This window comes from Ammospiza caudacuta, chromosome 32, assembly GCF_027887145.1.
Source record: "Ammospiza caudacuta isolate bAmmCau1 chromosome 32, bAmmCau1.pri, whole genome shotgun sequence".
In the NCBI taxonomy this organism is placed as follows: Eukaryota; Metazoa; Chordata; class Aves; order Passeriformes; family Passerellidae; genus Ammospiza; species Ammospiza caudacuta.
Window position 1 is genome coordinate 3290525 of NC_080624.1, and position 25686 is coordinate 3316210.

General features: G+C 61.5%; 2 protein-coding genes across 3 annotated transcripts; both read right to left on the reverse strand.

Annotated features, from left to right (window-relative positions):
* Positions 1 to 211: 211 nt before the first annotated feature.
* Positions 212 to 9872, reverse strand: MBD1 (methyl-CpG binding domain protein 1). The gene is made up of 17 exons (XM_058822309.1): positions 9798 to 9872; positions 8725 to 8846; positions 8177 to 8291; positions 7615 to 7880; positions 7293 to 7378; positions 6842 to 6882; positions 6587 to 6736; positions 5194 to 5328; positions 5021 to 5068; positions 4863 to 4919; positions 4721 to 4789; positions 3163 to 3327; positions 1893 to 2156; positions 1724 to 1810; positions 1557 to 1646; positions 756 to 1173; positions 212 to 228 (listed from the first exon to the last, which is right to left on the reverse strand). The coding sequence occupies exons 1-17, from the start codon at positions 9804 to 9806 to the stop codon at positions 212 to 214; spliced, it is 2139 nt and encodes a 712-aa protein (XP_058678292.1). The 5' UTR covers positions 9807 to 9872.
* A 761-nt stretch (positions 9873 to 10633) lies between these two features.
* CXXC1 (CXXC finger protein 1) lies at positions 10634 to 24129 on the reverse strand. 2 transcript variants are annotated; one of them, XM_058822473.1, is made up of 15 exons: positions 24084 to 24129; positions 23890 to 23987; positions 23359 to 23459; positions 22397 to 22500; positions 21264 to 21419; positions 19804 to 19830; positions 18896 to 19045; positions 17917 to 18024; positions 16742 to 16926; positions 15000 to 15207; positions 13867 to 13977; positions 12678 to 12727; positions 12185 to 12281; positions 11390 to 11542; positions 10634 to 10864 (listed from the first exon to the last, which is right to left on the reverse strand). In XM_058822473.1, the coding sequence occupies exons 1-15, from the start codon at positions 24084 to 24086 to the stop codon at positions 10724 to 10726; spliced, it is 1692 nt and encodes a 563-aa protein (XP_058678456.1). In that variant the 5' UTR covers positions 24087 to 24129; the 3' UTR covers positions 10634 to 10723. The 2 variants fall into 2 exon arrangements, with proteins under 2 accessions (XP_058678456.1, XP_058678457.1); XM_058822474.1 differs by lacking the exon at positions 18896 to 19045.
* Positions 24130 to 25686: the final 1557 nt, after the last annotated feature.

Genomic DNA, 25686 nt, shown 5'->3' on the forward strand with positions numbered 1-25686 from the left:
GGGGAGGGGCCCCAGTATGGCACTGGGGAAATAGGAGAACAAACAAACTCGGGGCCCCATAAACCTGATGTCCCCATAAACCTGGGGGGTGGGGGGCAAGCCCCCCCAAAAATGGGTGCTGAGAGCACCCCAATATCCCTGGGAAACCAAACGGGGGGAGTGGTACCAAACTGGGGACTCCCCCCACTCAAAATGCCACCACTGGGGTCCCTCAGCCTTGCTGTGTCACTGGGGGAGGGGCAACCTGACACTGTGGGGGCGGGGCCAGGGGTCCCCAAAACCGGGGTGTCACCCTGGGGTACCCCTGAATCCCCACAGTGGGGTCCTGGAGTCCCCAAACCTGGGGGGCACCCCAGAACCTCCCAGTGACTCTCAGGGGGTCCCGGGGTGCCAATCCCACCCTGGGGACCCCCCGTGCCCCTCTCCCACTACACCCAAGGCTCCATCCCCAAATCCCACTCCCCAAAGGTGCATCACCCCATCCCTCCTCCCCACCACCCCCACATCCCCCAATTTTAGTTCCCCCCTCACTTTTAGGTCCCTCATTTTCCTCTCCTCCTCCCAATTTTATTCCCACCCGAATTCCAGTTCAACCATCACTTCCCAACCCCCCCAAATTCTGCTTCCTTTCCCATTTCCCTTTTCCCTTCCCATCAACATCCCCCTTCCCCACATTTTTCACTCCCACCCCCCCCCAACTGCTCCCGCCCACCCCAATCCCCTCCTCCCCCTTTCCCTCAATGCCCCTCCCCTGCCAGCATTTGGCAGGGCCGGCAGCAGCGCCCCCCCCCTCACCAGGACATGGCAGCGAGGGGCAGGGGGCCGGGCCGGGGGTCCCGGGCAGGGCCCGTAGGCCTCGAGATCGCAGAGCAGCTCCACCAGGTCCAGCACGGAGCGCAGGGGGGGGCGCCGGGCCAGCACCTCGTGCCCGGGGGGCACCGGGCGGCCGCGGGCGACCAGGACCCGGAATGCCAAGCCCGGGTTGAGCAGCACGGCGGCCGCGGCCATGGAGGAGCGGGGGCAGCGCTGAACGAGGCGCAGCCCCCGAGCCGGGCACGGCCCGGGACCACCGTCAGCCCCCACGACCCCCCAGTGAGCCGGGAGGGGAATCTCGGCCAGTTCCTCCAGGAAGGAGCCGGGCCAGAGCTGGGGAGCGGGGGGCAGCGGGAAGGGCTGTGGGGGAGAAAGGGTTAATAGGGTGGGGGGAGCACTTAAGAGACCCCCAAGAATCTCCCCAGCCAGCAGGAACCTCCTCCTTGTAAACCACCCTGCTTTGGAGACACTCCCAAAAAACCAAAGGGTCATGGCCAGAGTCCCTTCCCCAACTCACCAGGACCCCAAAAACCTCCCCACCCTCCTAAAAATCCCTTCCCAAACTCACTAGGTCCCCAAAAACCTCCCCACCCACCCAAAATCCCTTCCCCAAATCACCAAGACCCCAAACCCCACTAAAGTTCCCATTTCCCAGAACCTCCCCCCTCCAAAATCCCGTTAAAAGCCCCCCCAAGTTCCTCAGGACCCTCCCCAAATCCTCTGACCCCCCTTCTCTTCCTCACCACTCGGCTGCTGCCCTCCTCCTCTTCCTCCTCCTCCTCCTCACTCTCATCCAGCACCACCAGCTGGGGCGGGGGAGGCTGGGGGGGCACCTGTGGGTGAAGGCAGAGGCTCAGGACCCCCCCAAATCCCAGAGACCCCCCCCAAACCCCACAGTTCCCCCCCTTACCGGCACCAGGGACGCGCTGGGCTGCGGCTGCTCCTGCTTCACGCGGGGGGTGGCGGCGATCAGGACCCCCAAATCCCCTGGGGGGGGCTGGAAAAGGGGGGGGCAGGGGCGTTATGGGGGTCCCAGGCACTCCGAGGAGCCTCGGGGGGCGTTTGGGGGTCTCACTCACCCTTTGGGGGGTGACGCTGGGCTCCGGGGGGGCCCCTTTGAGGCGCGGGGCCGAGGCGATGAGGAGCCCCAGGCGAGGGTCCTGGGGGGCAGGGGGGGTCACGGGAGGGTCCCAGGTGTCCAGGGGGGGTCCCAGGCAGCCGGAGGGTCTCACCTCGAGGCGGGGGAGGGGTCCTGTTTCCTCCTTGATGGGGCAGAGGCGCAGGGGGGGACCCGGGAGGGGCCTGGGGCCGTTCTCAGCCCCCCCCAGTGGCTCCTCCTTCTCCTGTGGGGGAGGGGCAGGCAGGTGAGACCCCCCCTCATCCCCGCCACGTATCCAGGAGGAACCCCCACCCAGAATAAAGGGACCTATGTGTCTGCAGAAGACCCCCCCACCTCATCCCCCGTGGGGAAACCGAGGCACACACAAGCCTTGGGGTCACGGGGGAGGGGACTGAGGCACCTGGGGGTCTCCAAAACCCCCCAGAGCCCCTCCCGCGGGGAAGGAGGGGGGCGTGGGGACACCTTGGTCCCCTCCCCTGACACCTGGGTCCCCCCGAGTGGGGAGGGTCCATGCAGAGCAAAGCAAGCACAGCCAAGGAGGGGGAAGAATTTGGGGTTATTTCTGAGGGGGGGGGGGGGGGGTGGGAGGAGCATTTTGGGGTCCCCCCTGAGCAGAGGGGGGGTCCCGTTACCTTGCGGGGGGGGCGGGGCAGGTGGCGGCGGCTCCGGGCGGCGGCGCGGGGGGGCCGGCGGCGGCGGGGCCTGGACAGGGGGAGGGGGCGGCCGCTCCAGGGGGACCCCCAGCGACCCCCCCCCCAGCGGCAGCAGCCGCCTCTGCGCCAGGAGAGAGACCTCAGAGCGGGGGGGGGCAGTGCCAAGGGAAGGGGGATGTGGATTTGGGATGGGAGGGCCACAAATGCAGGAAGAACCCCCCCAAGTGGGCCTGGCTGGCTGAGGGACCCCCACCCACTCCCCCAAAAAAGGGCCCAGGGTGAGCCCCCCAAAGCCAAGCAATGCAGGAAGGACCCAGGCATTCAGGCAACCCCCCCATCCCCACCCAAAAACAGGACCCAAGCGTCCAGGTGCCACCTGCATGCCAACCAATGCCCCCCTTCCCACCCCAAACTTGTCCATGCTGGTCCAAACTGGGCTACACCCAGCGCCGGGGTGGCCTGAACCTTGCGTGTGCCTCAGTTTCCCCAGCCAAAGGAGTCGGGTCGCTGAGGAAAAGGGGGTGGAGGGGATGGCTGGGGCTCGCTGGGAGGGAGGAAGCACTGGGGGGCACCCACCATGGCACAGCGCAGGCACTGCCTCCAGCGGCACTTCTGGCGCTTGAGGTTCTGCCCCCCGAATTTGGGCTTGTCCCGGCAGAAGTCGCAGCGGCCGCAGTCGGCCGGGCGCCGGCAGGCTGCGCACACCCCGCAGCGCCGGCTGGCCCGGCTCCGCACCCCCCGCTGCCGACAGAGAGCGGCGTCACCCCCCGCGTCCCCAACTGTCCCCAGGGCCTGCCGCAGTGTGGGGGGTCCCCAGGGCCTGCCCGGTGGCGCGGTGTTAGTGCGGGAGCAGCTATGAGGAGCGTTACGGTAGATGCGGCGGTGTTAGGGGTATTACGGCAGCCAGGCAGCAAATGCGGGTTAGGACGAGCATTCCAGTAGGAGCAGCTATTAGAGGCATTACGGTATCCGAACCCCAGTTTTTGGGCATAACGGTACCCGAGCCCTGCTATTAGAGGCATTATGGTATCTGAACCCCAGTATTTGGGGCATTGTGGTATCTGCACCATTATATTAGAGACATTATGATACGTGAGCCCCACTATTTGGGGTATTACGGTATCTGCACCCTGCTATTAGAGACATTATGGTATCTGAGGCCCAGTATTTGGGACATTATGGTATCTGCACCCCATCATTAGAGTCGTTACAGTATGTGAGCCCTGCTATTACAGGCATTACAGTACCTGCACTCTGCTATTAGAGGTATTATGGTATTTGCACCCTGCTGTTAGAACCGTTATGGTATCTGCCCCACCATTTGGGGCATTACAGCGTCTACACACTGCTATTAAAGGCATTACGGTATGTGAGCCCCACTATCTGGGGCATTATGGTACCTGAGCCCCATTAGTAAAAACATTACAGTATGTGAGCCCCACTATTAGAAGTATTACGGTATGCACCCTCCTATTAGCACCATTACGGTATCTGAGCCCCAGTATTTGGGGCATTACCGTATCTGAGCCCCAGTATTGGTACCTTAAGTCCTGCTGTTAAACCTGAAGTAGTTACTAGGAGAATTACGGTAACCAAACCCTGCTATATTAGAGATTTTGGGGTACCTGAACCCCATTACTTGGAACATTACGGTGCCCCAGCCCCACAGCCAGGGTTGTTCAGATCCCACCATCAGCTGTTAACAGTTTTTGGGGTGTCACAATGACCTGGCCCCAGCATTAGGGGTACTACGGTACTGGCACCCCAATATCTGTGTGGTTTGAATGTGCTGAACCCCAATATTCAGCCTTTGAACGGCTCATAGGATAATTACAGTACCTGCACCCCATTATTGCAAAGCCTGAATCCCAATATTAGCAGCTGGCACAGCCTTTAGAAAATGTATAGTATTTGCACCCTATTATTCTGGGTCCTAAAAATCAGCAATACATGCTGGAACAGCCACTAGGATCATTACGGTACCTGCACCCCAATACTGCCCCCTTTCATAGGCCCCTATATTCAGGGCATTACGGCTTCCCCCCTGCCCCAATAGCTGCTCTGGGAGGGGCGTGGCCATTGATGGAGGGGTGGGGCTATGAGGCAGGGGGCGGGATTACAGCCTGTTACTCACCCCGCGGGGCCCAGGGGCCTTCTGGGCTCGCCCCGGCTTCTTCTTCTCCTTGCCCTTGTTCAGCAGCTTCTGGGAGGGAGGGGGGGTTTGTGGGGGGGGGGGTCCAGGTGTGCCCAGGTGTGCCCAGGGGGGTCCCACTCACTCTGTGCCTGGCGCTGGAGGCGTCGCTGGGCTCCCGCTCCACGAGAGGCTTCCATTTCTGGGGGGAGAAACGGGGCTGAGGGGGGCCCTTTGGGGGTCCCCCAGAACACCCGGGGGTCTCCACTGTGCCACTGCCCGGTGTGGGGGTCTCACACTCACCTCTGTCAGGGGCCGGGGGCTCTGCGGCTTCTTGGCCACCTTGGCTTTCTGGGGGGACACAGGGTGAGGGGTCAGCAGGGGACAAAGGGTGGGGGACACACCAGGGTGGGCAGTGGGGAGGCACTGGGGGTCCCAGGGGTGACACTGGGGGGGCTCTGGGGGGACAGTCCCACCTTGGGGCGCAGGCAGCGGCGCCGCAGGCAGCGCCACTGGCGCTTGAGGCCGGGCTGCAGGCGCCGCAGGCAGATGCAGCAGCTGCCGCAGTCCTCGGTGCTCAGGCAGCCGGCGCAGGAGCCGCAGCCCAGGCCCTGCGGGGACAAAACACAGGAAAATATGGGATAATGTGGGATAACAAACATGGGATAACACTCGAGGGTACAGGAGGATGTGGGTGAATGAGCAGCCACAGACAAGGGACAGGCCCTGCAGGGACAAAACACAGGAAAATATGGGATAATGTGGGATAACAAACATGGGATAACACTCGAGGGTACAGGAGAATGTGGGTGAATGAGCAGACACAGACAAGGGAACGGGACAGAGGGACAAGGCAGGAGTGTCAGCCCAGGCCCTGCGGGGACAAAACATAGGGAAATATGGGAAAATATGGGATAAAAACCATGGGATAACACTCGAGGGTACAGGAGAGTGTGGGTGAATGAGCAGCCACAGACAAGGGACAGGCGACAAGGCAGGAGCCAAAGCCAAGGCCCTGTGGGGACAGTGTTACCCAGGAGAGCAAGGAAAACATGGGGAAATATGGGAAAATATGGGGAAACACAGGAAAACACAGGAAAATATGGGATAACGTGGGAAAATATGGGATAACGAGCATGGGATAACACAAGAGGATATAGGAGGACATGAGCGAATGAGCAGCCACAGACAAGGGACAGGGGACGGGACAAGGCAGGAGCTGCAGCCCAGGCTCTGCAGGGAGATGGGCAGGAGGTGAAATACCACAAAATAAAGTGGGAAAATATTGGATAACATGGGTGAACACAGAATAACGTGGTTTAACAGGGAATAAAGTGGAATAACGCATAATAACGTGAGATAACAGGGATAAAAGGCGATACTGTAAAATAATGTGGGGTATCAGTCACGCACAGTAACACTGGTAATGTTAATTAACACAGATTAATGCTAATTAACACAGCGCCACGTGCATCCTCAGACAATGAAGGAGAGGACACAGAGGTGACAAAGGTGACATGGGGGACACACAGCTTTGTGGTGACAAGAGGAGGTGACAGTGACATGGGGAGAGGGAGGATTATGGTGACATGGGGGGTGACAGTGACACTGAGGGGGTGCTGGTGACATTGGGGGAGTGACAGTGACCCAGGAAAAATTACAGTGACATGAGGAGGGTGCTGGTGACTCTGGGGGGGTTGCTGGTGACACTTGGGGGGTAACAGTGACACCAAGGGGAGTGACAGTGACACTGAGGGAGAGAGGATTACAGTGACATCAGGGGGTGGCACTGACATGGGGAGTGCTGTGACAACAGGGTGGGTGCTGGTGACACCGAGAGGGGTGACAATGACAAGGGGGTGCCGGTACCTTCTTGACGATGCGAAGGCAGCGGCGCAGGAGGCACTTGGGGGTCCGGCCAGGCCCAGAGGGGCCCCCGGGGGGGCTGCGGGCACAGGCGCTGCAGATGCCACAATCCTCGGGGATGCGACAGGCCTGGCACGTGCCACAGCCCACCCGCTGTGGGGAGGGGGTGTCAGAGCTCTGGGGGATCCCCAAACCCTCCCTGAGGGATTTGGGGAATGCCCAAGGGCACCATTTCCATCCCTGAGGGATTGGGGGTACCTTGTAGAATCGCTGCTCCCGGTTGAAGTCTCGTCTCTGGGCTGGGGGAGGTGGAGGAGGGGGGTCAGGGTCACCCCAACTTTCCTGGGATCCCTCCCTGACCCCCCTCCCAAACTCCTTCAGGCTCCCTTCCCCACCCCCAGAAAGGTCCAAAGCAGAGGGCAAGGGGGGCAGGGAAGAACTGGGAAGGAGGAGGAGGAATGGGAAGTTGGAATAAATTATAATTACAAGGCTGAAACAATTCAGGGAATGATGATGATGATGGTGGAGGGGAAAAACCCAGGGAATGAAGGACAAGAAGAATAGGAAAATAAGGAAGAGGATAAAACACAAAAAGCTCTGAGAGAGCTGAAGAAGGTTAGAGAAAGACTCAGAGAAGAAGGAGGAGCATGAAAAGGATGAGGAGGAGCACGAAGAGGATGAGGAGGAAGGCACTGATGCCAAAGCTCACCACGGCAGTCGGGGCAGAGCCAGCGGCAGCGGCGCTGAGGGGGCAGGGACACCCCTGGGAAGAGGGTCTGGCAGCCAGCACACAGCCTGCAGAGGAGAGAGTGGCATTTTTGGGGGTGCCAGGGGGACCCCAACACCCTCAGTGTCCTCCACAATCCCACAGCCCCCCGGAGGGAACCCCCCCCACTCTGAATTTCTCCCCAGGGATCCCCCAAAGTCCCCTGAGGGACCCCAATCCCTCTCTCCTGGGGTCACTCCCCACTCCTGGGACCCCTCCCCCACACCTAAAGGACCCCCAGGGACCCCCCCATTCCCCCACTCACGCCATCACCCCATCCTGGGGGGGCTCCAGGGGCGGCCGCTTCCGGGTCCGGCGATGGGGAGGCTCCCTCAGGGGCGTGGCCATGGATGAAGAGGGCGTGGCCTGGCTGGGGATGGGCAGGGCCTGACCTGGTGAGGGTGGGGCCTTCTCGGTCTCAGCCCCGCCCACCTCCACCTCCACCTCCACCTCCTCTTCCTCCTTTGTGAAGATTTTGGGGGGCTCTGGGACGGGCCTGGCGGGCAGGTGCCATTTGGGGCTCTTCCTGGCCTGAAAAGCAGAAAATGGGGAGGTCATAACAATCCCTTGTGACCCCCCTCATTCATGTTCCTCCCCAATTTAAGGACCCCTTGTTTCCCCCCCCCAATTCAGGTTCTCCTCAACCTCATTTCCAGGAGCTCCTTTCGCCCCATCTCTTTATTCCACCCCCAATCCCTTTCTTGTTATGGGGCTCCCACCCCAAGGAGAGCTCCAGGTTTCCCTCCCTGAAGTTTTTTGGGATTTTTGTGCCCCTCCCGTGGTTTTTAGGGTCCCTCCCGTGGTTTTTAGGGTCCCATCCCCTGTACCCGAGTGGGGCCAGGTCGCTGCAGCCCGGATTTGAAGTCGAAGTTGCTCAGGTCATGCCCAGGGCCAAGGAACCGTCGCAGCTCGATCTTACTGCGGAACTTCTGCCCTGTGGGGCTGCCGAGGGGTAGGGTCAGAGGACCCAAAACACCCCCGGAATGGCCCCAAAACCCCACGGGGACCGCTGAGCCTGGGGGAGCCCCCAAATGCCAAAGGGAGAGTGGGAAAGGGGGACCAAACAGAGCTCAGGGGAACCCAAAACTCTCAAAAAGGACCCACCGAGCCCCAAAATAGCTTGGAAAAGTTGGAGAGGAATGGGAATATTTGGGGAAAGGGGCTCTGAGGTGGCCCTGGGGAGATCCTGGAGGGGGTGGAGGGGGAGATGGGAGAGGGGCTCTGAAATCCCCCTTGAAACACCATTGGGGGGTGAGGGGGAAGCCCATAAATGGACACGGGATGGGGTCTAGGAGGGGAGAAAGGGCAGAGCCGGCCCCACCCGCAGTCCCGTGGGGTAGGGAGGGGAGAATTGGGGGTTTTTGGGGAGAGGCACCTCCTGTAGTAGGTGTCGCTGCGGCCGCTGGTGGCCCCGGATTTCCGAAAAGCTTCGCGGCGCTGCCAGCCCGGGCCCAGCGCCGGGCACTCGGCCCAGCCCTCCGCCATCCTGCGGGGGGGCTGAGAGCCCCGGGGAGAGCGTGGGGAGGGGGTCACGACCGGCCCCGGGAGCCCGAACGGCCCCGGACCCCGCCCCCAAACACAGCCCGGCCCCGCCCCCTCCCCACGTGACTCCGTCCTCCCCTCCCCCACCGCCAGGGCTCCCCCTCCCCCACACAAACACAGCTCCGGGTCCGCCCCTCCCCCGCAAGGACACCCCCAAAACTGCCCCGGAGTTCCGCCCCCAAGCACAAAAACCTCCCAAGCGGTGCCTCCCCCACGCCAAAGTGTCCCTTCCCCTCACAAACTGCCCCTCCCCCTCAAAAACTGCCCTCAAACCGCCCCTCCCCGTCACAAACTGCCCCAAAACTGCCCCTTCCCCTTACTAACATCCCCCAAAACTGCCCCTTTTCCTCAGAAACAAACCCCAAAACTGCCCCTTTTCCTCAGAAACTGCCCTCAAAACTGCCCCTCCCCCTCATAAACTGCCCCCAAATCTGCCCCTCCCCAGCACAAACTGCCCCAAAACTGCCCCTTTTCCTCACAAACTGCTTTCAAACCGCCCCTTCCCCTCACAAACTGAACCCAAACTGCCCTTTTCCCTCACAAACTGCCCTCAAACTGCCCCTCCCCCGCACAAACTGCCCCCAAAATTGCCCCTTTTCCTCAAAAACTGCCCCCAAAACCGCCCCTCCGCCTCACAAACTGCCTCCAAATTGCCCTTCCCCCTGAGAAACAACCCCAAAACCGCCCCTTCCCCTCACAAACTGCCCCCAAACTCCCCCTCCCTCTCCCAGCCCCTTCCCTCACGCCCTTTCCCCCACACGAACCCACCTCAGCCGCCCCCCCCCCCCCCCCCCACTCCCTCACGGCTCGCCCGTCCCCACCGGCCGCGTCTCCCCGCTCGGATCCCTCTCGCTCCCCGTTCCTCGCTCAGCCCCGCTGCGGTCCCGCACCCCTCCGGCCCCTCACCGTTCCCATCCGCCCCCGCTTGTGGCGCAGCTCTTCCTCTTCCTCCTCCTCTTCCTCCTCCTCTTCCTCCAGCGACGCCGCGAGGCCGCGGGGGGCGGGACCCCGCGCCGGAAGCGGAAACGCCGGGCGGGAAAAGCAGTGGGCGGGGGATGCGGACACGTGAAGAGGAATGGACCAATTGGAAAGGGCAGAACCAGGGAGGGGAGGGGCGATACGCGACCTGTGAAGAGGGCGAGGCACGTGACTGCCGGGCACGTGACGCCAGGAGTGAGGGAATACGTTAATGAGCTCTGTGTGGGCGTGGCTATGCTAATTAGCCCTGAGCGTTCCCCTGGGGCATTTTGGGGCCCTTTCCCCTGCCCAGGACCCCCCGGACCCCCCTAAAGGGCCCCCCAAAACAGCCAGAGAGCCCTCCCAGCCCCACCACGACCCTCAGCACCCCCCAAAAACCCCCAGGGACCCCTCAAACTCCCCAAGGATGCTGCTCCCATTTCCCCCCCATCCACAACCCCCTCCAAAGGACCCACCAAAACAGCCAGAGACCCCTCCCAGCCCCCCCATGGTTGCTGCTCCCATTTCCAGCCCCTCCACTCCCGAAGGACCCCCCAACCTTCTCAGGACCCCCCAGCTGCCCCCAAGGCCAGAGAAGAGATCCCCACAGCCTCTGCAGGGTCTGGGGTGGTACCAGAAACTGGGGGCTCCCAAAATCCCTCCCAAAGGCACCCCAAGAATCCCAAAGATCCCACAGAAGCCCCTCTATATCCCATGAACGACCCCACAAAAGGGACACCCCCAGACTCCTTTTGCACACCCAGTTTATTTGGGGATGGGGAGCACCCAGGAACCAGGGGTGGGGGGATGTGGGGAGGGGTCTGGGGGGGGTTTGGGGGCTCCAGGGGTGGTCAGTGGTCTGAGACAGGCCCTGGTCAGCGGTCCGAGCGCAGGTCCGTGGTCAGAGGGTCGTGCTGGATGGTTTGGTGCAGCATCAGCGCCAGCAGCCCCGCACGGTTCGTCATGGCCGCCCGCACATTGCGCTCCTGCTCGAACAGCTCATCCAGCTTGTACCACTGTGGGGACAGGGACAGTGTGGGGACAGGGACAGTGACACACAGCTCGTCCAGCTTGTACCACTGTGGGGACAGGGACAGCGACAGTGACACACAGCGCGTCCAGCTTGTACCACTGTGGGGACAGGGACAGTGACAGTGTGCGGACAGGGACAGTGACACACAGCGTGTCCAGCTTGTACCACTGTGGGGACAGGGACAGTGACACACAGCTCGTCCAGCTTGTACCACTGTGGGGACAGAGACAGCGTGGGGACAGTGTGGGGACAAGGACAGTGTGGGGACAGCACAGAGACACAGGATAATGTGAGGACATGGGATAGTGTGGGGACAGTACCAGGGACGGTGTGGGGACAGGGACATGGGACAGTGTGGTGACAGGGGGACAGTGTGGGGACAGCATAGAGACACAGCACAGCAGGGTGACAAAGAGACATGGGACAGTGTAGAGATATCAGAACATGGGACACCATGGGGACATGGAGCAGCGTGGGGACACTTTGGGGACACTTTGGTGGCACCCACCACGCGGACGCGCTCCAGATCCACCTCGGCGCGGCGCAGCTTCTCCCAGCAGTAGTGACGGTGGCACTTGCGCTTGGGGACGCGGCAGAAGTCCCCGGTCAGCTCGAAGACGTCGCGCACCAGAGGGCACCCGCACACCTCGTCCGCGGGCACCTGGGTGGGCACGGGGTCAGTGCCGGGCTGGGGACACCCCGAGCCCCTCTGCCACCTCCACGGCCACCCTGCGGTCCTGGCAGTGTCCTGGGCACTGGCCCTGATCTGTCCCCTCCTGTCCATCTTGGTGTCCTGGGCACTGCCCCTCTCCTGTCCCCCTCTGTGTCCACTTTGGGGTCCTGGGAGTGCTCTGGGCACAAATCCCCTAAATCCCACCCCAAAATCTCATTCTGTGCCCACTCTGAGGTCCCAGGACTCTCCTGGGCACTGCCCCCGCCCTCTAAAGCCACTTCATGTCCACCTTGGGGTCCTGGGAGTGCTCAGGGCATCTATCCCCTAAATTCCACCCCAAAATCTCATTCTGCGCCCACTCTGAGGTCCCAGGAGTGCTTGGGACACAAATCCCCTAAATTCCACCCCTAAATTTCATTCTGCACCCACTTTGGGGTCCTGGGAGTGCTCAGGGCATCTATCCCCTAAATTCCACCCCCAAATCTCATTCTGAGCCCACTCTGAGGTCCCAGGACTGTCCTGGGCACTGCTCCTGCCCCACAAAGCCAACCTGTGCCCACCTTGGGGTCCCAGGAGTGCTTGGGGCACAAATCCCCTAAATTCTACTCCAAAATCTCATTCTGTGCCCACCTTGGGGTCCCGGGAGTGCTCGGGGCACAGCACCTGCAGCCTCTTGCAGTAGGTTTTGCTCTGGGGGTTGTAAACGTCACAGAACAGCCGGGTGGCCCTGGGGGGACACAAGAGGTGTCCTGGGGTGGGGCTACGAGGGGCTGAGGGACCCCCCAAGACAGCCACAACTCCCCCCTCAAACTCCCCCCTAGGCGCTCCCTCCCCAGGGTGACACCCCCACCCCAAAAAGCCTCCCCTGGGTGCTGCCCAGGAGGATTTAGGGGTCTGGGGTCTCCCCAGGGTGCTCCCCATCCCTTCCCAGGAGGATTTAGGGGTCTGGGGTCTCCCCAGGGTGTTCCCTATCCCTTCCCAGGAGGATTCAGGGGTCTGGGGTCTCCCCAGGGTGCTCCCCATCCCTTCCCAGGAGGATTTAGGGGTCTGGGGTCCCCTTCCCACCCCAGAAAGCCCCCCCAGGGCGCCCCTTCCCCCCACCCAGAGCCCCCTCCCCACTCACCCCTCGATGCGGGTGGGGTACATGGACCCGAAGGATGTTTGGCTCTCGTACTGCAATGGGGTGGGGGGTTAAAAGGGGGGTAGGGATGGGACCCCCAAGCCCCCCCCCAGGCCCTATGGACCCCCAGAGGGACCCTCAGCCCCTACAGAGCCCCCCTGAGCCCTCCCATAGGTTTCCCATGGCCCCCCAGCCCCTATAGGGCCCCTCCCCACCAGACCCCACTGAAACCCCCAGCCCCTACAAAGCTCCCAGTAGGTCCCTACAGCCCCCCCAGACCCTTCAGAGACCCCGAAAGTTCCAGAGAGTCCCACGGATGATCCCACAGATCCCAAGAACCAACAGGGGCACACAGATCCCACAGATGATCCAGCAGACCCCACAGACAATCCCACAGCAGCCCAGAGAGTGCCATGGATGATCCCATAGATCCCACAGATAATCCCACAGACCCCAAAGATGATCCCACAGATCCCACAGACCCCATGCATGATCCCACACACCCCATGGATGATCCCACACACCCCATGGATGATCCCACAGCAGCCCAGAGAGTGCCATGGATGATCCCACAGGTCCCAGAGATGATCCCACAGACCCTTTGGATGATCCCACAGATCCCAAGAACCAACAGGGGCACACAGACCCCATGGATGATCCCACAAGAGCCTGGAGTGCCATGGATGATCCCATGGATGATCCCACAGACCCCATGGATGATCCCACAAGAGCCTGGAGTGCCATGGATGATCCCATGGATGATCCCACAGACCCCATGGATGATCCCACAGACCCCAAAAAGCAGTAGGGGCACACAGATCCCACAGACCCCATGGATGATCCCACAGACCCCACGGATGATCCCACAGCAGCCCAAAGAGTGCCATGGATGATCCCACAAGAACCTGGAGTGCCATGGATGATCCCACAGATGATCCCACAAATCCCATGGATGATCCCACAGTAGCCCAGAGAGTGCCATGGATGATCCCACAGATGATCCCACAAATCCCATGGATGATCCCACAGTAGCCCAGGGAGTGCCATGGATGATCCCACAGATCCCAGAGATGACCCCACAGACCCCATGGATGATCCCACAAGAGCCTGGAGTGCCATGGATGATCCCACAAACCCCAGGAACTCCCAGGAACCCAGAGGTGCCCCCAGACCCCCCAGACCCCGCGCTCACCTTGGCGTAGCAGCGCTCCATGTGCCTCAGGGCCACCTTGGGGTTGATGGGGTGGCCACAGGACACGCAGAAGATCTGCAGGTCCGTGTCCTCGCTGTCCCCCTCCGTGCTCTGGGGGGACAGCGGGGTCAGGGGGTCCAAGGGGACACCCGGGAATTGGGGGGACATAAAATTAGGGGGCTCCAGGGAGGGGTTTGGGGGGACTCTGGTGTCCATGGGGGACCCAGGACAGGGCTCAGGGAGGACTCAGAGATTTGGGGCATGCTCAGGGAGGACCCAGAATGGGGGGAATTAACGGGTTTGGGGGCACCCAGGATGGACCCAGAATGGGGGGAATTAACGGGTTTGGGGGCACCCAGGATGGACCCAGAATGGGGGGAATTAACGGGTTTGGGGGCATCCCAAGAGGGACCCAGAATGGGGAGAATTAAAGGGTTTGGGGGCACTCAGGATGGACCCAGGGATTTTGGGGGGCTACCCAGGGAAGGGCAGTGAGAGGGGACTCGATGGGTTTGGGGGCACCCAGCAGTCCACAAAAGACCAGGAGGGATCTCAAGAGGGACCCAGAATGGGGAGAATTAAAGGGTTTTTGGGGTCCCCATCCCTCCAGGAGCTGTGTGTGGGTGCCCAGGTGCCCCCAGGGTAGCAGAGGGGTCTCAAAGGGGACACACAATGAGGAGAATTAAAGGATAAGGATTTTTGGGGTCCCCAGCCTTCCAGGAGCTGCGTGTGAGTACCAGGGGAGCAGAGGGGTCTCAAGAGAAACCCAGAATGAGAAAATTAAATAATTTGGGAGCACCCATGTGTACATGAAGGACCAAAGGGGATCTCAAGAGGGATCCAAAACAAGGAGAATTAAAGGGTTTGTGGGGCACCTGGGTGTCCATGAAGGATCAGGAAACATCTCAAGAGGGACCCAAAACAGGGAGAATTAAAGGGTTTGGGGGCACCCAGGAGTCCATGAAGGACCAAAGGGTATCTCCAGAAGGACCCACACCAGGCAGAATTAAAGGGTTTGGGGGCACCCAGGCATCCATGAAAGACCAAGGGCAATCTCAAGAATGACCCAAACTGGGTAGAATTAAAGGATCTTTGGGGTCCCCAGCCCTCTGTGAGCCCCGGGGGGTGCCCACCTCCTCGTCCTCGCGGGGCGGGTGCCCCTTGGCGCGGGCGATGAGCCCCTCGAGCTCGTGGAAGCGCCGCTCCATCTCCTGCAGCCGCAGCCGTGCCTGGTGCTGCTCGCGCCGGATGCGCTCCAGCAGCCGCTTGCCGTGCTCCTCCGCCACGCACGGGCTCTGCTGCCACTGCTGGATCCGCTGCGGCAGGATCTCGTAGATCCGGCTGGGATCGGGGGGAGGAAAGGGTTAATGGGGGCTGGGATTCACTGCTGGATCCGCTGCGGCAGGATCTCGTAGATCCGGCTGGGTTTGAGGGGAGGAAAGGGTTAATGGGAGCTGGGATTCACTGCTGGATCCGCTGCGGCAGGATCTCGTAGATCCGGCTGGGTTTGAGGGGAGGAAAGGGTTAATGGCAGCTCCAGGATCCCTGGGATCCACTGCTGGATCCACTGCTGGATCCGCTGTGGCAAGATCTCGTAGATCTGGTTGGGACTGGGTGGGGAAAGGGTTAATGGCAGCCCTGTGATCCCTGGGATCCACTGAGAGAAGATCTTGTAGATCTGGCTGGGATCGGGGGGAGGAAAGGGTTAATGGGGACTGCAAGATCCTGGGATCCACTGAGGCAGGGTCTCATAGATCCGGCTGGGATCAGTGGCAGGAAAGGGTTAATGGGGACTGCAGCATCTCTGGGATCCGCTGCAGCAGGATCTTGCAGATCCGGCTGGGATTGGGGTGAGGAAAGGGTTAATGGGGACTGGGATCCACTGCTGAATCCGCTGCAGCAGGATCTCGTAGATCCAGCTGGGATCAGGGAGGAAAGGGTTAATGGGGGCTGCAGGATCCCTGGGATCCACTGCTGGATCCGCTGAGGCGGGATCTCATAGATCCGGCTGGGATCAAGGTGAGGAAAGGGTTAATGGCATCTCCGAGATCCCCGGGATCCACTGAGGCAGGATCTGTTTGTATAACTGGTTTATACCGGTCTGTACAGGTTTATACTGGTCTATATCAGTCTGTACCGGTTTATATTGGTCTATCCTGATTTGCACCAGTCTGTACAGACAATTATTGGTTTATACTGCTCTGTGCCATTCTGTACTGGTTTACACTGGTCTGTGCCATTGTGGACTGGTTTATACTGGTCTATATCACCTGTACCATTCTGTACTGATCTATACCAGTCAGTACCATTCTGTACCAGTTTATACCAGTCTGTCCTGTCCCACACTGGTTTATACTGGTGCATACTGGTCTGTAGTGTGCTGTACTGGTCTATACTGTTCTGTACTGGTTTACAGTGGTCTACTAATCTGTACTGGTTTATACTGGTCTATACCAGCCTGTACTGTTCTGTACTGGTTTATACCAGCCTATACTACCTGTACCATTCTGTACTGGTTTATACTGGTCTATACTGACTGTACTGCTCTGTACTGGTTTATACTGGTCTATACAGATCATTACTAATCTGTACTGGCTTACGCTGGTCTATACCAACCTATACCAGTCTGTCCTGGTTTACACCAGTCCATACCATTCGGTCCTGTCCTACGCTGGTTTATACTGGTGCATACTGGTCTGTACTGTGCTATACTCGTCTATACTGTCCTGAACTGGTTTATACTGGTCTATATCACCTGTACCATTCTGTGTTGGTCTATACCAGTCAGTACCATTCTGTACCAGTTTATACCAGCCCATACCGCTCTGTCCTATCCCGCACTGGTTTATACTGGTCCGTACTGGTGGGTACTCACTTGGCAGCCAGTTTGATGCCGCAGGCCTCGCTGCAGTACTTGGAGGGCGGGCGGGCGGGGCGGGTGCAGCCGGGGCCCAGGCACTGGCCCAGCCCCGCGGGGTCGCGGGCGTCGGCGCGCTCGGGGTGCCCGCGGCGCTCGCGGTGCCGCGCCCGCTGCCGGTGCCGCTTGTAGCGCTCCTCCTTCTGCACCAGTTAACACCAGTTAGAACCAGTAACCACACGGTAACCTCCTAGTCACCACCCAGTAATCATCCAGTCACCTCCCAGTAACCACCACTCACAGCCCAGTGCTCCCAGTGCCTCGCTCGCTGCCGGTGCCGCTTGTAGCGCTCCTCCTTCTGCACCAGTTAGCACCAGCAACCTCCCAGTAACATCCTCATCAGCACCCAGTAACCTCCCAGTAATCACCCAGTCACCACCACTCATAGACCAGCAACCTCCCAGTAACCACCGCTCATTAGCCCAGTGCTCCCAGTGCTGCGCCCACTGCCGGTGCCATTTGTAGCACTCCTACTTCTGCACCAGTTAGCACCAGTAACCTCCCAGTCACCACCCACTAACCTCCCAGTAACCATCACTCACAGCCCAGTAACCACCAGAGCCCTCCTGGTACTGTGCCTGCTGCTGGAGCCATTTGTAGCACTCCTACTTCTGCACCAGTTAACACCAGTCAGCACCAGTTAGCACCCAGTAACCTCCCGGTAATCACCCAGTCACCACCACTCATAGACCAGTAACCTCCCAGTAACCACCACTCATAGCCCAGCGCTCCCAGTGCCATGCCCGCTGCCAGTGCCGCTTGTAGTGCTTCTCCTTCCACACCAGTTAGCACCAGTAACCTCCCAGTAACCACCACTCATAGCCCAGCACTGCCAGGGCCACGCTCGCTGCTGGTGCCACTTGTAGCGCTCCTCCTTCTGCACCAGTTAACACCAGTTAGCACCAGTAACCTCCCAGTACCTCCCAGCATCTCCTAGTGCTCATTCCGCCACTCCTCCTTCCACACCAGTGAGCACCAGTAACCACCCATCACCACCCAGTAACCACCACAGGGACCTGTCAACACCCAGTACCCACCACTCGTAACCCAGCAACCACCCAGAACCCTCCCAGCAACCCACGGAACCTCCCAGTAACGCCCAGTAGCTCCCAGTAGCTCCCAGTGTCCATCACCTTCTTGTCCGACTTCTTCTCGCGGCGTTTGACGTGTTTGACCTTCACGGCGCGTTTGCGCAGGACGGGGTCCAGGAACGGCGCGTCCTCGGCGTCACTGAGCCAGGGCTGGCAGGACCAGGGACACATGGGGACACGTGGGGACACGTGGGGTGACACCCCCGATGTGCCTCAGAGCGTGGCCCGTGAAGGGACATGAGGGGACAACATGGCCTGAGGTGCCTTGGGCATGTGGGGACGTGCCAGGACACGCTGGGGACATGCAGGGACACGCCTGACACGCCTCAGAGTGCCACAGGGACATGTCCTGATGTGCCAGGACACGCTGGGGACATTTGAGGACACAGCCCAGAGCACGGCCCACGTGGGGATATTTGGGGACACTCCCTGATACACCTGGAGCTCACCCTGACACACAAAACCACTTCTGAACAGCCTAAACCAGGCCTAAACAGCCTAAACTACACCTAAACACACTAAACCAGGCCCTGATGGGCAAAATCCTCCTTCAGATCCGCTCCTGTGATATTTGGGGGGATATTTGGGGTGCCTGGTGGGATTTGGGGTGCCCAGGGGGCAGTTCTGGGGTCCCAAGGAGGTGTTTGGGGTGCTGGGGGCAGTTTTGGGGTCCCGAGGGAGCAGTTTTGTGGTCCTGGGGGGGGGCAGTTTTGGGACCCTGGAGCAGTTCTGGGGCCCTGGGGGGGAGCAGTTCTGGGGTCCCAAGGGGGGCAGTTTTGGGGTTCCTGTGGGGGTAATTTTTGGGGTCCCAGGGGGGCAGTTCTGGGGTCCCAGGAGGGGCAGTTTTTCAGTCTTGGGGGGGGGGGGCAGTTTTTGGGGTCCCAGGAAGGCAGTTTTAGGGGTCCTGGGAGGGGGCACTTTTGGAGTCCCGGGAGGGCAGTTTTGGAGTCCTGGGGGGTCAGTTTTGGGGGTCCCAGGGGGGCAATTTTGGGGTCCCATGGGGCAGTTTTTGGGGGCTCACCAGGCCGTGCTCGTCGAAGGCGCCGGCGCAGAGCTCCTGGTAGAGCCGGGGGTCGAGGGGCAGCTCCTCATCCGAGAGGCTCTCGGGGGGCCCCGGCCCCCCCAGCTGCGCCTTCAGCAGCTCCAGGTCCCCCTCACGCCCCCGGGCCAGCTGGGGGGGGGGTCAGCACTGCCAGGGACCCCCGGGACCCCCCCATGGCACCCCTGGGACCCCCCCATTGCACCCTGGGACCCCTCCAGGGATCCCCCTTATGCTCCTGTGCCAACTGAGGAGGGGTCAGCATTGTCAGGGACCCCCGGGACCCCTCCATGGCACCCCTGGGACCCCCCCCACTGCACCCCAGGACCCCCCCAGGGACCCCCCTTATGCTCCTGTGCCAACTAAGGGGGGGTCAGCACTGCCAGGGACCCCCAGGACCTCCCCATTGCACCCCTGGGCCCCCCAGGGACCCCCCTTGTGCTCCTGTGCCAACTGAGGGGGAGTCAGCACTGCCAGGGACCCCCAGGACCCTCCATGGCACCCCCAGGACCACCCTGAGCTCCCCGTTGTGCTCCTGTGCCAGCTTTGGAGGGGAGGGCAGCACTACCAGGGACCCCCCCCATGGCACCCCCATCAGTTGAGGGGTGGTCAGCACCCACCAGGGACCCCCAGGACCTCCATGGCACCCCCCGGGACCCCCTCATGGCACCCCCAGGACCCCCCTGCACTAACTGGGGGAGGGTCAGCACCGTCCTGGGCACCCCCAGCCCCCGTACCTGTGAGCCCCCCCCTCACCCCAAGGGCAATGAGGGTGTTGGGGTGCCCCTCCCCCCCCAGCCAGGCCTGGCCCCTCCCCCACACCCTCCCCATGGGGACAGGAAGGGTCTGGGGTCCCCCTTTCCCCTCCCCCCAGGGTCCCAGGGACTCACCGAGGTGGGGAAGTACTTGTAGGACTCCTGTGGGGACACCGAGGGGACATGTCAGGGACAGGGCGGTGGCACAGGGATGTGGGGACATGGGGGGGACACAGGGACATGGGACAGGGTGACACAGCGAGACAGGACACAGTAACACAGGGACATGGGGACACAGCATGACACAGGGACAGAGTGACACAGGGACATGGGGACACAGGGACAGGGTGGCACAGGGACATGGGGACACAGGATGACACAGGGACATGGGGACACAGGGACATGAGGACACAGGATGACACAGGGACATGGGACAGTTAGGGACACAAAGCATCTTGGAGACATGTCAGGGACACAGGACATGGGAACACAGGAACATGGGACAGGGTGACACAGGGCCACAGGACAGGTAACAGGACAGGGTGACACAGGGACACAGGATAGGTAACACAGGGACAAGGTAACACAGGACACGGTGACACAGGGACATGGGACAGTTAGGGACATAAGACATCTTGGAGACATGTCAGGGACACAGGACAGGGTGACACGGACACAGGGACATGGGACAGTTGGGGACACAAGAAATGTTGGGGACACACTGACAGAGTGACACACAGACACAGGGCATGGGAACACAGGTACATGGGACACTTGGGGACACAAGAGATGTTGGGGACATGTTGGGGATACGCTGACAGAGCGACACACGGACACAGGACGTGAGGACATAGTGAGACAGGGTGACACAGAGACATGGGGCACAAGAGACATTGGGGACATGTTGGGGACACTGCGAGACAGTGACACACGGACATGGGACAGCTGGGGACACAGAACACCTTAGGGACACAGGACACCTTGGGGACACCTTAGCATGACACAGGGACACACACAGCAGCTTGCTGGGGACACAGAACATGTGAGGAACGGGGGACACAGGGACGTGCCAGGACCGTGACACATCAGGGACATGGCATGAGGTGACAAAGAGACACGAGGACACGGCGAGACGGTGACAAAGGATGTGTCACAACACGAGACATGGTGACCAAGGGACACAGGACACAGCGACAGAGAGACACAGGGACAAGATGAAATGCCAACAAGGGACACGGGACAGGGTGACAAAGGAACACGAGGTGGTGACAGAGCCACATGACAGGGACACAGTGACAAAGAGCCAAGCTGGGGACACACTGGGGACACACCAAGGTCACCCCAGCGCCCCCAGCCCTGACAGGCACTGAGACCACGTCACACGGGGGTCACACCCCCCTCCCAACACACACCAAGGACACGTTGGGGACACACTGGGGACACGCTGGGGACACACCAAGGCCACCCTAATGCCCCCAACCCTGGCGGGCACTGGGGCCACGCTGAACACACTTGAAGAACGCTCCGAACACACACCAAGGACACGTTGGGGACACACTGGGGACACGTTGGGGACACGCCAGGTGCCCGCTCACCCGCGCCCGCAGCTGGCACTGCCGCAGCCGGCACTTCTGGCGGATCTTGTTGGGGCCCCCGAATTTCTTCATGTCCCGGCAGAAGTCGCACTGCCCGCAGTCCTCGGGGCGCCGGCACGCCTCGCACTCGCCACACATGCGGGCCGAGCGCTTGATCTGGGGTCAGACACCCCAAAAACGGGGTCAGGCACCCCAAAAACCACCAGGAACCCCCCAGATCCCACCAGGGACACCCCTGCCTCACACTGGCCACACATGCGGGCCGAGCGCTTGATCTGGGGTCAGACACCCCAAAAACGGGGTCAGACACCCCAAAAACCACTGGGAACCCCCCCAGATCCCACCAGGGACACCCCTGCCTCACACTCGCCACACATGCGGGCTGAGCGCTTGATCTGGGGTCAGGCACCCCAAAAATGGGGCAGGCACCCCAAAAACCACCAGGAACCCCCCAGATCCCACCAGGGACACCCCTGCCTCGCACTCGCCACACATGCGGGCCGAGCGCTTGATCTGGGGTCAGGCACCCCAAAAACGGGGTCAGACACCCCAAAAACGGGGTCAGGCACCCCAGAACGGGGTCAGGCACCCCAAAAACATAGTCAGGCACCCCGAAAATGGGGTCAGGCACCCCAAATCCCACTGGGGACACCTCTGCCTCACACTCGCCACACATGTAGGCTGGGCACTTGATCCGGGGTCAGACACCCCAAAAATGGGGTCAGGCAACCCAAAAATGGGGTGAGGCACCCCAAAAACCACCAGGAACCCCCCAAATCCCACCAAGGACACCCCAAATCCCATCAGGGACACCCCTGCCCCACACTTGCCGTACATGTGGGCCAAGTGCTTGATCTGGGGTTGGGCACCCCAGAAATGGGGTCAGGCAACTCAAAAACAGGGTCAGGCACCCCAAAAACAGGGTCAGACGCTCCTAAACACATCCAAGAACACCTCAAAACCCAACCTGGGTCCCAGTCACCCAGAAAGGATCAGATCCCCAAACCTCACCCAAAGCACCCCCAGCCCCCTAAATCCTCATCCCAAGGGACTCAGGCGCCTCCCAGCCTCCCCCCAGAATTGGGGTGTCCCCCTTTGGGGGGTCCCCACCCCCTGAGCCCCCCAGAGCCCACCTTGGCAGCCCGGCCCTGCTCCAGCTCCTGCCCCTTGGCCCCCTCGTGCTCCTTCTCCCGCCACTTCTTGTGCCGGTACCGGATCTCCAGGGATGGGTCCTTCTCTGAGGGGGGGTCACAGAGGGGTCAGGGGGTTCTCCACCCGGGGACACCCCAAAAACGGGGTCAGGTACCCCAAAAACGGGGTCAGGCACACCAAATCCCACCAGGAACACCCCAAATCCCACCAGGAACATCCCACCAGCCTTGCATTCACTGCACATGCGGGCTGAGCACTCGATCTGGGGTCAGGCACGCCAAAAATGGGGCCAAGCACCCCAAAAACCACCCAGACACCCCAGGTGTCCCTGGAACCCCCCAAATAAGCCCCCTGCCCCTCTCACTGCAGCCCAGCATTCCCAGATGGCCCCCAGAGCCCCCCCAAAGTCCCTCAAAGCCCCCAGCCCCTCTCACCGCTGCATTGCCACTACCTAATGGACCCCTAGAGACCCCCAAAGCCCCCCAGAGCCCCCCCAAGAGCCCCCAGCCTCTCCTAACACAGCACTGCCATTCCTGAATGGCCTCCCAGAGCCCCTCAAAGCCCCCCAAACCCTCCCAAAGCCCCCAGCCTCTCTCACCATGGCACTGGCACTCCCGGATGGCCCCCCAGAGCCCCTGCAGAGCCCCCCCAAAGCCCCCCCAGCCCCTCTCACCGCAACATTGCCATTCCAGAATGGCCCCCCAGAGCCTCTCAAAGTCCCCCAAAGCCCTCCCAGAGCCCCTCAAAGCCCTCCCAACCCCTCTCACTGCGGCACTACCACTCCTTAATGGACCCCAAGAGCCCCTCAAAGCCCCCCAAGCCCTCCCAAAGCCTCCAGCCCCTCTCACCATGGCACCGCCACTCCTGCTGGCCCCCCAGAGCCCCTGCAGAGCCCCCCCAACGCCCTCCCAGAGCCCCCCCGAGCGCCCCCAGCCCCTCTCACCGCGGCACTGCCGGCAGTACCACTCTCGGATGGCCTTGGCCATGCGCTCGGTGATGTTGATGCAGTCCCCATGGAACCACTCGTTGCAGTTGTCGCAGCCGCTGCGGGACGGGGGTGACACCGAGACCCTCAGCCGGGCACCAGGGGGACCCTGAATCCTTCCCCGCTTCAAGGGACCCCCAAAACCCCTCCAAGGGGCGACCCTGTACCACTCCCTGCTTCAAGGGATCCTCTCCAACAGCCCCTGGGGCCAAGACAAGCCGGGACCCCCCAACTCCCACCCTGAGAGGCACCTGGGACACCCAGCCCTGCATCCCCCCGCTGCTGCACCCTCAGATCTGCTGCAACCCCCTGGACCCTCCCCTCACATCCTGAAGCACCTGCAGACCCCGCTCCCTCCCATTCCCTCTCACACCATGAAGCACTTGGGGACCCCCTCAGACCCCCCCTCATATCATGAAGCAGTTGGAGACCCCCCAGAGCCCCCCTCACATAATGAAGCGGTTGAGGACCCCCCAGACCCCCCCTCACATCATGAAGCAGTTGATGTCCGGCTTGCGGCACACGCAATAAACCGGCGCGTTCTCCTCCCCTCCCGGGGCCGCCTCCGCGTCCGAGAATTCGCTGTCCTGAGGGGGCAAAGGCGGGGGGTGTCAGGGCCTGGGGGGGACCCCAGACACGGCAGACCCCCTGAGGCCCCCACACACCCCCGGTTCCTCCCCTACCATCGCTGCCGCCGCCTCCGAGGGACGCTCCCAGCTAGGCCCAACAGCGGCCGGAAGCGGGGGCGTATCCAACTTCCGCTTCCGGATAGCGGCGTGCCCGCCCACAACATGGCGGCGGCCAGGAGAGTAATGGCGGCGGCCATAGGGGGCCGCCATGTTTGGGGGAAGTGTCACCCGCAGTTGCAAAGAGACGCCTGAGAGACAGCAGTGGTGGCAGAACATTTATTGGGGACATGAGGGACATCGGGGATGTGGGGGAACATGGGAGACATTGAGGGGACATGGGGGGAAACTGGGGACAGGGGGGACATGGTGGGGAGGACAACGGGGAATGGGGTACATGAGAACATGGCAGGACACAGGTGGCCCGCAGGTGACACACAGAGGTGTCACACAGGCGCCACAGGTGTCCCGTGGGGTGTGTCCATCTCGTCCCCTGTCACTCTGGGCGAGCCTCCTGGGAGTGCTGCAGCTGCTGCAAGTCCTCTGCCAACCTGGGGGCGGGGCCAGAGAAGGGGTGGGGCCAGAGGTGGGCAGGGCCTCTAAAGGCCCAGGTGACAGGGCCACACCTGTCCCAGGTGTCACACACCTGTCCCTAAGGTGTCACACACCTGTCACGGCGTCGCAGGCTCAGCTGCTGCCGGCCCAGCTCCACCTCCAGCTGTCGCTCCGCCCACTCCTGCTCCTGCTGCACCAATCGCCTGCAAGAAGGGGAGTTAGGGGGTGGGGACAGGCCCGAGTGGGTGGGGTCACCTTTGAGGGGGCGGGGCCAGAGCTGGGCACTCACCAGAGCACAGCTCCCTCTGGGCCCAGCTGCTCCTCGGTGTCCATCAAATGGTGCTCTGGGCAAGTGGGGGACACTGGTCAGCCCAAGGGGACACACCTGGGTTTGGGGGGGCTCAGGTGTCCAGGGGGGTCACTCAGGTTCTTGTGGGAGAGGGGCTCAGGAGGTGACTCAGGTGTTGCCACTGAGGTGTCTAAGGGTGTCCCTCAGGTGCCCAGAGGTGTCACAGGGGCCATTCAGGTGTCCGAAGGGACACTCAGGTGCTTGAGGGGGGTCCTGGGGGGCCACTCAGGTGTCAGGGGCTCACCCAAGCTCAGCCACTTCTCCTTCATCTTCTCCAGCTTTGCCAGTTCGGCCTTCAGGTGGGCTGGAGCCTGTGGGGGGACAGGGGGGAGGGTGTGATCCTGGGGTGTGCCAGGGCACCCAGGTGTGTGTGGGACCCCCAGGTGTGTCAGGGACCCCAGCCTGGGGCTGACTCACATGTGTGACACACAGGTGCTTGAGCTCCTCCCTGATGGCCTCGAGCTGCTGGCAGTACTGCCACCTGAGAGTGAGGGGACACAAGGGGTCACATGACCTGTGTGGGTGACCTGGTGCCACCCCAAGCCCCACCTGTGTCCCCCAGCCCCACCTCTGTTCCCGGCACAGGTTTTTCAGCTGCTCCCACTGCTGCTTGGTCCCTTCCAGGTCCTGCTGCTGCTCCAGGCAGAGCCCACAGCGCCTGTGGGGGGTCAGGGGGCACCAGGTGTGTTTGGAGGGGGTCAGAGGTCATGTGGGCACACGTGAGGTTGGGGAGGGTCACAGGTGTCCCTACTCACC